At 68.3% G+C, this 13,547-nt stretch overlaps 2 protein-coding genes across 2 annotated transcripts; one reads left to right on the forward strand and one right to left on the reverse strand.

The window, feature by feature from the left end:
* The first annotated feature begins 3,035 nt into the window (after window positions 1-3,035).
* Window positions 3,036-4,664, forward strand: C1qtnf8 (C1q and tumor necrosis factor related protein 8). Its single transcript, XM_013011277.1, has 3 exons — window positions 3,036-3,246; window positions 3,497-3,979; window positions 4,300-4,664. The coding sequence occupies exons 1-3, from the start codon at window positions 3,036-3,038 to the stop codon at window positions 4,662-4,664; spliced, it is 1,059 nt and encodes a 352-aa protein (XP_012866731.1).
* A 4,760-nt stretch (window positions 4,665-9,424) lies between these two features.
* Window positions 9,425-10,519, reverse strand: Sstr5 (somatostatin receptor 5). The gene has a single exon (XM_013011435.1). It carries the CDS (start codon window positions 10,517-10,519, stop codon window positions 9,425-9,427), a length of 1,095 nt encoding a protein of 364 aa, XP_012866889.1.
* Between the last annotated feature and the right edge of the window lie 3,028 nt (window positions 10,520-13,547).

Here is a 13,547-nt window from a genome sequence, read left to right on the forward strand (position 1 = left end):
TGTGGGGGTGTGAGCTCACACTCTCAGGGGGAGTGTGGGGGTGTGAGCTCACACTCTCTGGGGGGAGTGTGGGGTGTGAGCTCACACTCTCTGGGGGGAGTGTGGGGTGTGAGCTCACACTCTCAGGGGGGGAGTGTGAGGGGTGTGAGCTCACTCTGGGGGGGAGTGTGGGGTGTGAGCTCACACTCTCTGGGGGGAGCGTGGGGGTTGTGAGCTCACACTCTCTGTGGGGAGTGTGGGGGTGTGAGCTCACACTCTCTGGTGGGAGTGTGGTGGTGTGAGCTCACACTCTCAGGGGGAGTGTGGGGTTGTGAGCTCACACTCTCAGGGGGGAGTGTGGGGGTGTGAGCTCACACTCTCTGGCGGGGAGTGTTGGGGTGTGAGCTCACACTCTGTCACCCCCGCTGGACCTGCATCCACACACCAGGCACGGTTGAGACCGAGCCGCACATTTTAACGGCTTCAGGGCTCCCGCCTGCCCGTCTGGTTGGCGGCACACTTTACAGCGGGGAAGCGTGTGCGTGGGGGGAGGCGCCGCTTGGCTGACCACCGATCCCAGCACGATGTCCACAGGCAGGCCTCTTCGGGGAGCCCCCCCCCTCCGGCAGAGACCGGACCCTGAGCTTTGCTGAGGACCCGAGCGGCCTCTCTCCAGCAGAGGAAGATCTGGAGCGCCGGGAGCGCCCAGGGTGCAGTGGCCGTGCCTGGGCCTGCCCCCAGCTCCCTAGGGAGGAGAGGGTGGCCTGGGGACTGGGGCTGGCGCGGGGCGGCCACCGCCGGGCGCCAGGGGCCGGGCGCCCCCGCCTCCGCTCCCGTCGCCACGGAGATGCGGGAGGCCTCTCTGAGCCCGGGCTATTTCTGTCTGGAGACTCGCTGTCCTGCAGGCTGAGTCACCCTGTGTACGCACCCGGCCGCGGGGAGCAGGCCCACCCACCTGCCCGGGCAGGGCCCCCCACCCCCGTAGACTGGAGCCTTCCCCTGTCTCTGGGGGCAGCTTTGCGGGTGTTGGGGTGCCGGGAGGTCGCGCGGGGGGGGAGGGGGAGGACCCTCCAGTCCCTTCCGAGCTGCAGCACAGCCTGCTTGACAAGGGTAAACTGAGGCTCGGAGCAGGTGTGCATCTTCCTTTGGGAGCCACCCACCAGAGAAGGCCCCCCAGCCCCCAGGCGGCAGGGGCAGGGCCAGCGCCGCGTGGCCGCCCCGCTGCTGGGCTTTCTGGGCAAGCTAAGGCGCTTCCGGGCTGCGGGGGTGTGGGTGAGCCAGCTGCAGCCCGGGGGAGGGGGCTGAACCCAGGCCGCTGCCCGCCCTGCCGGGCCTCCCAGGGTGTCCGGGAGTGTGCCAGTGTGCGTGCACGTGTGTGTGCAGATACCTGTAGCAGACCATGCACACGCTCCAGGGCACTCTGTCTGCCGCCAGACACCACGTCACCAGACCGGTTGGTGGCCAAGCTAGCCTGGTGCCTGGGTCTCCCCGCCCCAAGCGGGCAGCGGGCTCCAGCTCCTGCGGTGGAGGAGATGCCAGTCCCAGGCACCACTCCAACTGTAGCCAGCCGAGGCCTGGCAAACCCAGAGCCACCCACGGGCAGGGGGCGGGGGTGGGGGTGGGGGTGGGGGTGGGGGGCAGGGGGTGGGGGGCAGCGGCAGGGGGTGGGGTGGGGGGCAGGGGGTGGGGGGCAGGGGCAGGGTTGGTTGGCAGGAGGACCCTGGAGGCCCAGGCCGGCGGGTGGCCCCGGTGGCCCAGGCCGCCCCAGAGCAGGTGGCGGATGGAGGGAGGGCGCCGAGCAGGCTTCCCCCTGCTCCACCGCTCCCCGCGCGCTGGCCCTCAGCCTGGCCTGTGGGCCTAGGACAGAGCACAGGAAGCCACCGGCGCCCAGGCCCATGAAAAGCCCCTTTGGCGGGCGGCTGAGCACGGAGCTGGGACAGCAGGACAGCGGCCGCGCTCTAAGGGAGACGGTAACAGGGAGGGAGCCCGGGGGGGTGCGGGTCTTCATGGCACGCGGGGACCCCCTCCTCCACGGGGGACCCCGAGCTGCAGGGGTGAGGGGGGCCCCCTCCTCCACGGGGGACCCCAAGCTGCAGGGGTGAGGGGTCAGGGTGCCGTGTGTCTCCCATGGGGCTGCTGCCTGGCTCACCTGGGAGGACACGGGCCTGGCTCTCTGGCCCGGCCAGCTGGTCAGGTCTGGGGGCTCTGGGGGGGCTTGGACAGAGCCTCAAATTTGCAGGCTTCCTGGGGGCAGGGTGGGTCTGCACCCAGCAGAGGCCACAGGGAAGCTGGGGGGGGGTTGACCTGGCCTGCTACCCAGAAAGAGATCCTGCAGCCCCCGATGATGCTTGTGAGACCAGGCAGGGCCCCTGGCCAGGAAGGGAACTGAGGCCCAGACTGAGGGCCGTGTGGAGCGGGGTCTTGTTCTGGTGGCCTCACTGATCTGTGACCCCGTTCCTGGGGCTCCTCCAGAGGGGAGGCCCAGAGCCCGAGCTACAGACTATTCCCACACACACTCCAGCGTCCTGAGGCTCTTCTGTGTCTGCTAGGATGGGGCGGCCTGTCCCCTAGGCTGGGCCTCAGAAAAGGTCTCCCCCAGGACCAGCTCTGGGGCCTGCCCTTCCTGGAAGAGCCTGAAGAACTTCCTGAGAGAGCCCACCCCACGGCGGCCACGCCCACCCCACGGCGGCCGCGCCCACCCCACGGCGGCCACGCCCACCCCACGGTGGCCACGCCCACCCACATGGCGGTCATGCCCACCCCACGGTGGCCACGCCCATCACATGGTGGCCACGCCCATCCCACGGCGGCCGCGCCCATCCCATGGCAGCCACGCCCACCCACACGGCGGCCACGCCCATCCCACGGTGGCTCCGCCTAGCAATGGTGGCCACGCCCACAGCGGTGGGCCGGCAGAGCGGCCCTGGCTTCCTGACCGTCCAGCTAAGGGGCCTCTAGTCATCTACGGATCCAGGGAAGGGCTCAGTGGGCACGTGACACCCCCTCCCCCAGGGCCTCTCCTCCTCCCCTGCCCCTCCCCTGCAGGTCTGACTGTGATGGCAGGCCCGGGCCTCATGGTCCTGGCCCTGGTGCTGCCCGTGGGAGCCTGGACGGGCCTGGGGCTTCCGGGTCAGCCCTGTGTGCCCTGCTGCCACCAGGCCGGGTCCCCGGCTGTGGCCTCCAGGCCGGATGCCTGGGCGAGCGCTGGAGACCCGTGGGCAGGACCTCCCCACGTGTGCCCCACCATCGACATCACCATCCTCAAAGGTGAGTGGTCACTCGGGGTGCAGATCGCCCTTGGCGGGGCCCAGGGGCTGGTCCACACACGCTCCCCACTCCCACCGGCCCCATGACCGCCACCTAGGCCGTAGCGTGTGGAGTGACATCTCAGGGTCTGCCTGAGGGGCAGGGCTAGACCCCCTTACAGAGGAAACCGAGGCCAGGAAGCGCTGAGGTGAAGGTCAGCCGTTGACCCGGCCTGGCCCCTGACCTGCAGCTTCCACCCGCTCCCCTGCAGGAGAGAAGGGCCAGGAAGGTGTCCGCGGCCGCTCAGGACGGAGCGGGAAGGGGGGTCCTCCGGGACCCCGTGGGCAGCCGGGCCACAAAGGCCAGAAGGGGCAGGCGGGGCCCCCGGGCACCCCCTGCCGGCGCCCCCACACGGCCTTCTCCGTGGGCCGGCGCGAGGGGCTGCAGAGCGCGGACGGCTTCCGGGCGGTGCCCTTTGACACGGCGCTGGTGAACGTGGACGCCGCCTTCGACCTGGCCGCGGGCCGCTTCCGCTGCGCCGTGCCCGGCATCTACTTCCTGAGCCTGCACGTGCACACCTGGAGCTACAAGGAGGCCTACCTGCACATCATGCTGGACCAGCGGCCCGCGGCCGTGCTGTTCGCGCAGCCCAGCGAGCACAGCCGCATGCAGGCCCAGAGCCTGCTGCTGCCGCTGGCCGCCAGCAGTGCAACCGCGACAACGCCATCTACCGGGAGCCTTCAGTGGCCACCTGGTGGCCCCTGCCGCCCTGCTTTAGAGGCCAAGCCCCCCAAGACCTTCCCCCGCCACAGACCCAGAGCAGAATAAATGCCCGGCAGTGCCCGACTTCCGGCTGTGTGTGGTGGTTGGCTGCCACGGGAGCCGGGTGGATCCATGGCCTGCCTCTGTGGGTCGGCCACGTGCCGCCGTGCAGGGCTGGGGGGGGGGCTGGTCCCGGGAGAGCACGGGGTGAGTGACGCTTGCAGGGTCCTCTGTCTGTCAGGAAGTAGAGCCTCCAAGGGCGCCGGCCTGGGGTCGGGCCCCACGGGGTCCGCCGCTGGGCCTGCGTGGCAGCAGAGCCCACGGCGGTGCGGCGACTGGGCCGTGACTCCCTGCAAGGACACCGTGGCCCTGCTGGGCTCGCGTCCTCGTCCATCACCTTCGCACCGAAGCCGCTGAGATGGCCACGCCCCCCGGCCGTCCTGACCGTGCGCACACCTTCACCGACCCTCCTTGGCCCTGCCGTGGGCAGCCCAGCCCCCGAGGTGGCCGTGGGAGGGGCTCACGCTGCACTTTGGCCCTGGGCCCTGGGCTTGGGCCTGGCTGCAATGGCTGGCGCTGCCCCGGCGCCAGGCAACCTGCGGGCGTCCACACCCATTGCCTGCATGAACCAGAAGCCCGGGGCAGAGGACCCCGTAGAGACCAAGGCGCCCAAATAGGAAGGGGCCGGGACTCCAGGGCTCCTGTGCCAGCCCTGCCCCCTCCGCCAGGTCTTCATCTCCCTGCTGAATGAGCACCACCAGCTTTCTCCATGAGAGGGAGCCTTGCTGGCTTTTCTGCTTCGGATGTCCAGGACCTGCCATGCTCCTGATTTCAGCCTCCCGCTCGGCTGGGATGACCGGAGCCAACGGCTGCCCCCGGCGCATGGGAGTGAAGAAGTGGTCTGTGCATGCCCAGGTTGGCCTCAGACCTCGAGCCTCTCGATCTCAGCCTCCCAAGGAGGCGTGAGCCATCCCACTCCTGCAAGAATATGATAAGCAAGACGCACACACCGATAGAAAACGTTTGGTAAAATGACTCCGCGATCACCAAAGCGTTTGCAAAGGAGCGTGCTTTTCTCGAGGGTGGACCCCTGTTTTGGAAGGGGTGTTACCGAAGGCCCATCCTTCGGGGTGGAAGGTGGCTGGGTGGCAGAGCCCTGGGCCCAGGTTTGATCGAAGACGAGACTGAAGAAAAGCCCCTGGCGCACACCTGCGCCCCTAGCTGCTCAGGAGGCGGAGACCGGAGAGACAGTGCAAAGCAGCCACGGCAGACAATGCTTACCCTCACTTCCAAATAAACCAGCAACAGACGGCCGTGGAGACGTGACTCAAGTGTGGAATGCCCGCCACGGTGACGCTGCCGCACGCTGCTGTGCCCGGTGCCCGCGCGCCCGCGCCCGCTGCCCGCGCGCCCGCGCCCGCTGCCCGCGCGCCCGCGCCCGCTGCCCGCACGCCCATGCCGCGTCTGTGTCGTCCCGCCTCCTCCCTTTGTGCCTCAGCCTCTCCCAGGTGACTGCAAGGTGGGTGGAGGCCCCCCTTCCTCCCCCAGCGGCCCTGGAGCCGCACCAGCTGCAGCCACAAAAGCAAATGTCACAGGTCCAGCCGGTCCACAGGGCCGGCGTGGGCAGACATGGACGGACGGGGAGGGAGGGAGGCTCTTATTTCTGGAGGCCGCAAGGGATTCAAAATGCAAAAAAAAAAAAAAGATGTGGAAGAGGCCAAGCTAGAGTCAGGATGGGGGTTGCTCTGCAGAGCCAGACGCCGGAGGGAGGCCGAGCGATAAGGCCGCTGTCCTTGCAGAGAAGACAATCAATGCCAACCTTGCCCTGGGCTCCACCAGGCCCCAGCAACGGGGAGATGGGAGGGGACCCCCCTCCGCCCAGCTGTGCATGCTGATTTAATCAGCGCCACGCTCCCGGCCAGGAGAGCACTGGGACCCACACGTGTGCCCGTGCACAGGCCGCCAGCGCCCAGAGGTCCGAGTGGGCCAGGGGACAGGCCCCCACACTGGAATTCCAATAAAAAATACAACTTCATCACCACGCGGAACTCGCACAGCGCGGAGCTCTCCCCTGCGGGTGGTCGGTGGGGGCCTGCACCCCGTGCTCCAGCCCTGGGGAAGGGGGGGCTGCGGCAGCCCCGGGGTCCTGGGCTCCTGAGCTGTCCCGGAATCCCGGGAGCTAGGGCCCGACCCCTCCTCACGCCTTTGCTCAGCCGGCATTCGTCCGGGCTGCCCCTTGGCTATCACAGGTAACGCTCGTAGAAGGACGGAGGCAACGTGTTGGGCGCCAGGTGGGAGTCAGGAAACTGCCAAGCCCACTACACCAGAGAACACGATGCCCCGTGAAATGCTGTGACCCGCGACCCACCGGGGCCCAAGGCCACCCGGCACGCGCTGCGCCCAGCAGGCCCTGCCCCCAGCCCTCCCTCCCCTCCCCACACCCTCAGCACTGGAGCTCGGGGGACAGGCCCCAGGAAACGGGGTGGGGGATCCCCGGGCTCCCCTGTGATGGGGGTGTTGGTGCCCTCAGCCGGGGCCGGTGGCAGCTACGGCAGGCCCCCCCCCCGCCTGCACCCCACCCCACCCAGCAAACAGACGCCTCCTGTCCTCCATCCTCGGCCCTGCCCCGCAGGCCGGATTTCCTGAGCAAGGTCACTTGAGCGCTGGAGCCCGGCGGCCCATAAAACCCATCGAGGCGGACAGAGACCATAAAGCTGGCCACCCAGGATGTTTGCTCTGTGGCCCTGCACGCCCGCAGCCGCAGCCCGGCGGCTCCGCGCTGCCCTGTGCCCCCGGCCTGGCGTGGAGGCCCACGTGCCCGCGCAGACCCATGTTGCCCCGTGGCCTCCCGCCGGACCTTGGGGGGCGTCTGGGCCCTGGTTGCCGACTCAGTCCCCTTGGGGCCCTGGGTGCATGTGTCTGCACCTACCAGGCAGTGTCCCCAAGACATACATTCACCATAGAACCTTCCAGAACACCCCACAGCCTTCCCAGAACACTCTGGGGTCTCTCTCTCTCCGCAGTGGCCCTGCCAGGGGGCCGGTTTCACCAAGGACTGTGCTCTTGGGGCCCCGTCTCATCCGCCACAGGGCCAGGCGGCCTGTCCACCCCGGTGGCCCAGGTTCAGCACGCTGGCCACCCCGCAGAGGCTGACCGCACGGAGCCTCCGCTGTCCGCAGGCCCGCCCCAGAGGAGCATGGCGCCCCGCGGCTGGGGTCCCCACGGGGCTGCGGGCACATGGGCTCGGGCCAGAGGCGGGGCAGGATGGGGGAGACCCCAGGCCCCAGGCCTCTCCCTCCCTCCACACAGCTGGGCTCCTCCTGTAGGGTGGGGTCCCCCGGGGGGGTGAGGGGACGCGGGCTCCCGTCTGGACTCCCCACGGGCTCCCCACAGAGTCTTGAGTCAAAGATGATCTGGGCAGCGGCGTCAGCGCCCCACACTCGCTGCTCTGGGCTGGGGGCGTGAAGCCTGGAAAACGGCTGCCGGGAGTCCAGACTCAAGTGTAAGGCCCATCTACCCACAAAGCCATCGCAGGGGAAAGAAGCCCGATCGACTCGGGAAAATGAGGGACTGTGAGCTTACAGCCTTCACGTGCTTCCCTGAGAGGAAGGGACCAGGGTCGTTCAGGGGAACTCGGAACTGAGACCTGGTGGAAGCAGCTCAGAAAGGTGGTTTTTAGAAACACAGGAGAGCCGTCCTTGCTTGGAAGAGGGACAACAGGATGCGTTCTTTCCTGAGGGCGCATTCCCCGCCCCAAGAATGAGCACTGTCTGTCAGGATGTATGCCTTCCTGGGAGAAAGGTGGCCCAACGTAAGCCACACGCCCCAAAAGGCAGACAGCCGGGCACCTCCTCACCCCACGGAGAAGGAGAAGGAGCTGTTTGATGGCAGGATGCGTTCTTCACCGGGAAACTCAGAGCAAAGACAAAGCGCCCATCTCTCCATCACATCGAAGCCCTGCACTAGAAATCCCCGCAGCCCAGGGGCTGTCTCAGTGTGCGTCTCTCCTCGGGAGAGGGGCTGCCCCTGCCCTTCTGCTGGTCTGCTTTTTGCTGCTTGCCTGCGGGCCTGCTTAGTTACTCAACAAAGCTCCAAGGTTCTCTTCATAGTGACTTGTCCACAAATCCTTGTTCTCACCCCAAGTGAGGAGTTCTACATGGAAAGGGAAGCCTGGCTGAGTCCCACCTGCATCTGGAGCCCAGGTGTCCCGGGCTGGGCTGGGCTGGGGAAGGCCTGGTGTCCCGGGGTGGGCTGGGCTGGGGAAGGCCTGGTGTCCCAGGGCAGGCAGGGGCTGGGGAAGGCCTGGTGTCCCGGGGTGGGCTGGGCTGGGCTGGGGAAGGCCTGGTGTCCCGGGGCAGGCAGGGGCTGAGGAAGGTCTGGTGTCCCCGGGGCGGGCTGGCCTGGGCTGGGCTGGGCTGGTCAGGGCCACCCATTCACCTCATTCCCCCAGAACGCTTCAGTGTGCCCTGTCTCCTCAGTGTTTGCTCTGGGAAAGAATCAAACATTTATTCTCTCGTGTATCAGGGAGCAGCCTCCTCACAAGAGCGTGCACAGGGGCCAGGCTCTGCTGGCCCCCCCCCCCAGTCCCAGCCCTGCCCAGTCCGCGTGGTCAGGCTCCAGGGCTGGGGGGCAGCGGTGGGGGTGCGGCTGGCCTCACCTGGCAGGGTGGGGGATCCCCAACTCATACTCTTGCGTCTTCTCCTGGCAGCTTCAGAAGCCTGAGGTGCTGGCGACCCCAGCGGGGTGTGACTGGGGTTCTTGGGGTGCTGTGGCCAGGGTGGAAGGGGGCAGGCTCCCCAGGATCGGCGCTGGCTGGTGTTTGCCCTTGCCGCGTGCACAGCTCGCTCCGGGGTCTGCCCCTCACCTCCACCGTGGAGGCCCAGGGTCAGAGGGGCCACCCTGGCTGGACCAGGGGTGGTGTGTCGGGTGGGGGCGCAGGCAGGCTCGGGGGGCTCTAGCAGGTACCTCGGGGGTTCCAGTGGGCACTGGCTGCCCCAGGGCCGGCCGCGGTCCTGTGCCCGTCCCCCTCATAGTCACAGAGGCCGTGGGGCTGCTTCTCTCCAGAGGGACTGACCGTGCGCCCCGCGATGAGGGGCGCAGGCGACAGGCGGGGGCCGGGCAGGTCCAGCCCGGCCTGGGGTGCAGTCACCACTTCACAGCGTTGGTCAGAGCCCTCACGGGGGCCCTTCCCCCATCCCGGGAGGCTGGCGGGGTCAGGCCGGGGTGGGAGCGGAGGCACTGGGCACTTCGGGCAGGCCGGTGTCCCTTCTCCGTGCCCCCAGCCTAGCACAGCAGGCTGAGGGGCAGCTGAGCAGTCCCCATACCTTGACCCGTGTCCACCCACAGCCTGGGCCCGTCCGAGGACCCGGAAGCACACCCCACGATCTGGAGGACAGCATGGCGGACGCCGGGTCCCCAGGCTGGACGGCGGAGGGCCTCACAGTCTGCTGGTCTGCATGCGCCCGTCAGCCTCGCGGCCCCGGGGCGCCTGCGTGCTGGCCTGCGGCCGCCCACTCTTGTCCGGCCGTGGCTCGGTGGCAGCGTCCGCGTCCTCGGCACCGTAGCCTCTGCGGAGGCACAGAACCTTCCGGAAGCTCTGGCGGAAGTTGTCAGAGAGGAAGCCGTAGAGCAGAGGGTTGGCGCAGCTGTTGGCGTAGGACAGGACCACCACGAAGAAGTAGAGGCCGGCGGAGGCGGGCTCCTCGGGCAGCGCGAAGGCCAGGTTGACGATGTTGACGATGAAGAAGGGCAGCCAGCAGCCCACGAACACCGCCACCACCACCAGCACCATGCGCGTCACCCTGCGCTCCGAGCGCCGGCGCCGGGCGCAGCCCGCACGCAAGCCCGCCGCCTTCACCTTGGCCACGATGAGCAGGTAGCAGAGGCAGATGACCAGCAGCGGCCCGAAGAAGCCCAGCACGGAGGTGTAGGTGATGAAGGCCGCACCCCACAGCCCCACGGGCTCCGGCCAGCTGAGGTTGCAGGTGCCCCAGCCCTCCTGGACGTCCGCAAAGACCAGCAGCGGCAGAGCCATGAGCAGGGAGAAGGCCCAGACGGCGGCGCTGGCCAGCTTGGCCACCCGGGGCCGGCGCCAGCGGGCGGAGCGCAGCGGGTGGACCACCGCCAGGTAGCGGTCGACGCTCATGACGGTCAGGCAGAAGATGCTGGTGAACTGGTTGACGCCGTCCAGCGTCATGACCAGGCGGCACAGGAAGTGGCCAAAGGGCCAGTAGGAGACAGCATTCTGCGTGGCCAGGAAGGGCAGGCCGGCCATGAGCAGCACGTCGGCCACGGCCAGGTTGAGGATGTACACGTTGGTGACCGTCTTCATCTTGGCATGGCGCAGCACCACGTAGATGACCAGCGTGTTGCCGCCCAGCCCCACCGCACACACCAGCAGGTACAGCACCGGCACCAGCACCGCCCGCGCCCCGGCCGAGGGCGCAGGCCCAGCCACTGTCCGGTTGTGGCCACCTCCAGGGACCGAGGAGGCATTCCAGCCCAGGGCTCCAGCCGGAAACAGGGGCTCCATGGTGCTGCCCAAAGCCGAGTCCCAACCTCGTCTGTCCTGTAAGAGAAGGGGACAGTCAGCGCACTCGGGGGACGGTCAGCACACTCGGGGGACGGTCAGCACACTCGGGGGATGGTCAGCACACTCGGGGGATGGTCAGCACACTCCTCGGGGGACGGTCAGCACACTCGGGGGACAGTCAGCACACTCGGGGGACGGTCAGCGCACTCAGGGAATGGTCAGCACACTCGGGGGATGGTCAGCACACTCAGGGGATGGTCAGCGCACTCGGGGGATGGTCAGCACACTCTGGGGGGATGGTCAGCATACTCGGGGGACGGTCAGCGCACTCGGGGGACGGTCAGCACACTCGGGGGCCGGTCAGCACACTCGGGGGATGGTCAGCACACTCCTCAGGGGACGGTCAGCGCACTCGTGGGACGGTCAGCACACTCGTGGGACGGTCAGCACACTCGGGGGACGGTCAGCACACTCGGGGGATGGTCAGCGCACTCGGGGGATGGTCAGCGCACTCGGGGGATGGTCAGCACACTCGGGGGACGGTCAGCACACTCGGGGGACGGTCAGCACACTCGGGGGATGGTCAGCACACTCCTCAGGGGACGGTCAGCACACTCGGGGGATGGTCAGCACACTCCTCAGGGGATGGTCAGTGCACTCGGGGGACGGTCAGCACACTCGGGGGACGGTCAGCACACTTGGGGGATGGTCAGCACACTCCTCGGGGGATGGTCAGCACACTCGGGGGACGGTCAGCACACTTGGGGGACGGTCAGCACACTCGGGGGATGGTCAGCGCACTCGGGGGATGGTCAGCACACTCGGGGGATGGTCAGCACACTCGGGCATTCCTTCTTCCTGTCCTGCCGGCCCAGACACTGCCCGCCCTCCCAGTGGCGGCAGGTAAACACCATTAGTCACGTTCAACTGGGCCAGGAATCACATCAAGCAAATTGTTCGGAAAACGAGGTGGGAGAGGAAGGAGCTGCCGGGGCGGTGGAGCCGCGGCGGGCGGGCGGTGGACGGCGGGGACTCAGGAGGCAGGCCGGCTGTGGGTAACTCCTTGGCGGCCCTGATCTGCACACACACACACACACACACACACACACACACACACACACCAGTGGTTCCTCTGAGAGGCTCTGGAGCCCCCAGCACAGTGCTGCGGGAGAGTGACAGCGGCCCGCAGGCCTCCCCATCCCAGCGGCCCCGGGCCCGCAGGCCTCCCCATCGCAGCGGCCCCGGGCCCCAGGGCTCTGGAGGCAGGGCAGGGGGGCCACGACTGGGCTGAATCGCCCCCACACCCAGCAGCACGCACAATGCTGTCCTGCTCTGCCCCACGCTGGCTCCGCCGGCCTCCCTCTGCACTGGGGCAGCCCGGCCAGGATGCAGCGCCGCCCTCCACAGCAAGGACAGGCCTTCCTTCCGCCCGGCAGAGGACCCGCGCAGGACAAGCAGACCCAGGACACGGCGCGGGGGCTGCAGGTGCGGGGCTGGGCCGTCGGCCGTGCTGACCTGGAGCCCTGGGTTCAGCCGCTCAGCAAATCTTCGGTGGCTCAGGTCATCTCACCCAAGGACGCTCCGATGGCTCCCAGGGAGGGCCCAGGCCGGGGGATGCCAGGGACGGGCCAGAAGCCACTGCACTTCAACGACAGGAGGAAGAGGTCCACGGGAAGGGAGAACGCAGGACAATACCCCCAATCCCAGCGACAAACCCTCCTCCCCGACCCCACGGCCACTTCCTCATGTGGAGGCGTGGATCGCCTGCAGCGCTCTGCTTCCCCAGACAGGGGAGTGTCCCCAGGTGGGGAGCCCGGCCTCCACCCCACCCCACGGCTTTAGCTGCCGTCCAGGAGCTGCCTCCCCTGGGGGGGGGGCAAAGCGCCCTCAGAAGCTGCCCCGAGCAGCGGGCAGGGCCGGGGTGCGCTCTCCAGGCCAGGCCCCAGGTGGGCTGGACAAGCTGAGGGGCAGCTCCAGCGCCCAGTGCCCAGGGCCGCAGAGGAGCTTCACAGGTTGACCCCCCCGCTTGGCCCCCGGTCTCTGCCATGCCTGTAAATGTTCATTCCCCAGTACAGTTCAGAGCCGCAAAGAACAAAATAGGCCATGGAGCCATGGCTGCCTCTTGGAAAATAATTTTGCAAGAACCATTATTTCTAAGAGCAATCTTCTTAGTCACAAAAAATGACACGCTCACGGGAAAATCGCCTGGAGCCCTTTCCGGTGGAGGGGGATTCGGTGAGGGAGGTGCTGGTCCCTGGGCTTGGGCTGGGACAGGGGCTGCCTGGCCAGCACCAGGAACAGGCCCCACACTGTGCACGTCACCCCGGCACTGTCTGGGGATCCTGGGTGAGCCGTGGCAGCCTCGTGGGCGCCAGGGCCTGGGGGCTGCAGGCCAGGCCGGCCTGGCAGGAGCTGGGCGGTGGGTGACGCTGCCCGGCCCAGGCTGCCTGCGGGAGGAGCCCGCCCGGGGACACGTTTGCCTCTGCCTCCTCTGCGTCAGCCCCTTCCTGTGGCCCTGATGACCCATTCCTGCCTCCCCCAAAGTACTGCAGGCCAGGGACTCGTCTGACCCCCCCCCCCGCCTCCTGGGGGAACCTGAGGCTTGTGTGGGCAGTTGGACGTTCACGGTGGGGAGCCCAGGCCTGGCCGGTCAGAGCCCGGGGGTCTGCGTGCCCCAGGAGGCATTTGAAGACCACTGAATGAATGAGAAGGCCTCTGCTGGGCATGGCCTCCGAGGGCGCTGCCCGCGGGTCCGGTCAGGACGTGCCCTTCCTCCCACCCACACTGCCGAGCGGCCCTGGCCTCAGAGGACCCGCAGGCAGCCTTCTGTCTGGGGGCGCCTGGCACCTGGCGGTCACCTCCCCTCCCCTGGGGTGGACACGGAGGCAGGCGGGTCCCTGGGAGAGGAAGGGCGGGCGGCCACAGAATGTTCCAGCACGTTCTGGGCTCTCCACGGAAGGGCACTGGCGACCTGGGCTGGCTGGGGCCCGGGTCCCCGCGGGCAGGGCGCGCCCGGCCTCCCCGGCCT

This window comes from Dipodomys ordii, unplaced genomic scaffold (genome assembly GCF_000151885.1).
Source record: "Dipodomys ordii isolate 6190 unplaced genomic scaffold, Dord_2.0 Scaffold14, whole genome shotgun sequence".
Classification (NCBI taxonomy): domain Eukaryota; kingdom Metazoa; phylum Chordata; class Mammalia; order Rodentia; family Heteromyidae; genus Dipodomys; species Dipodomys ordii.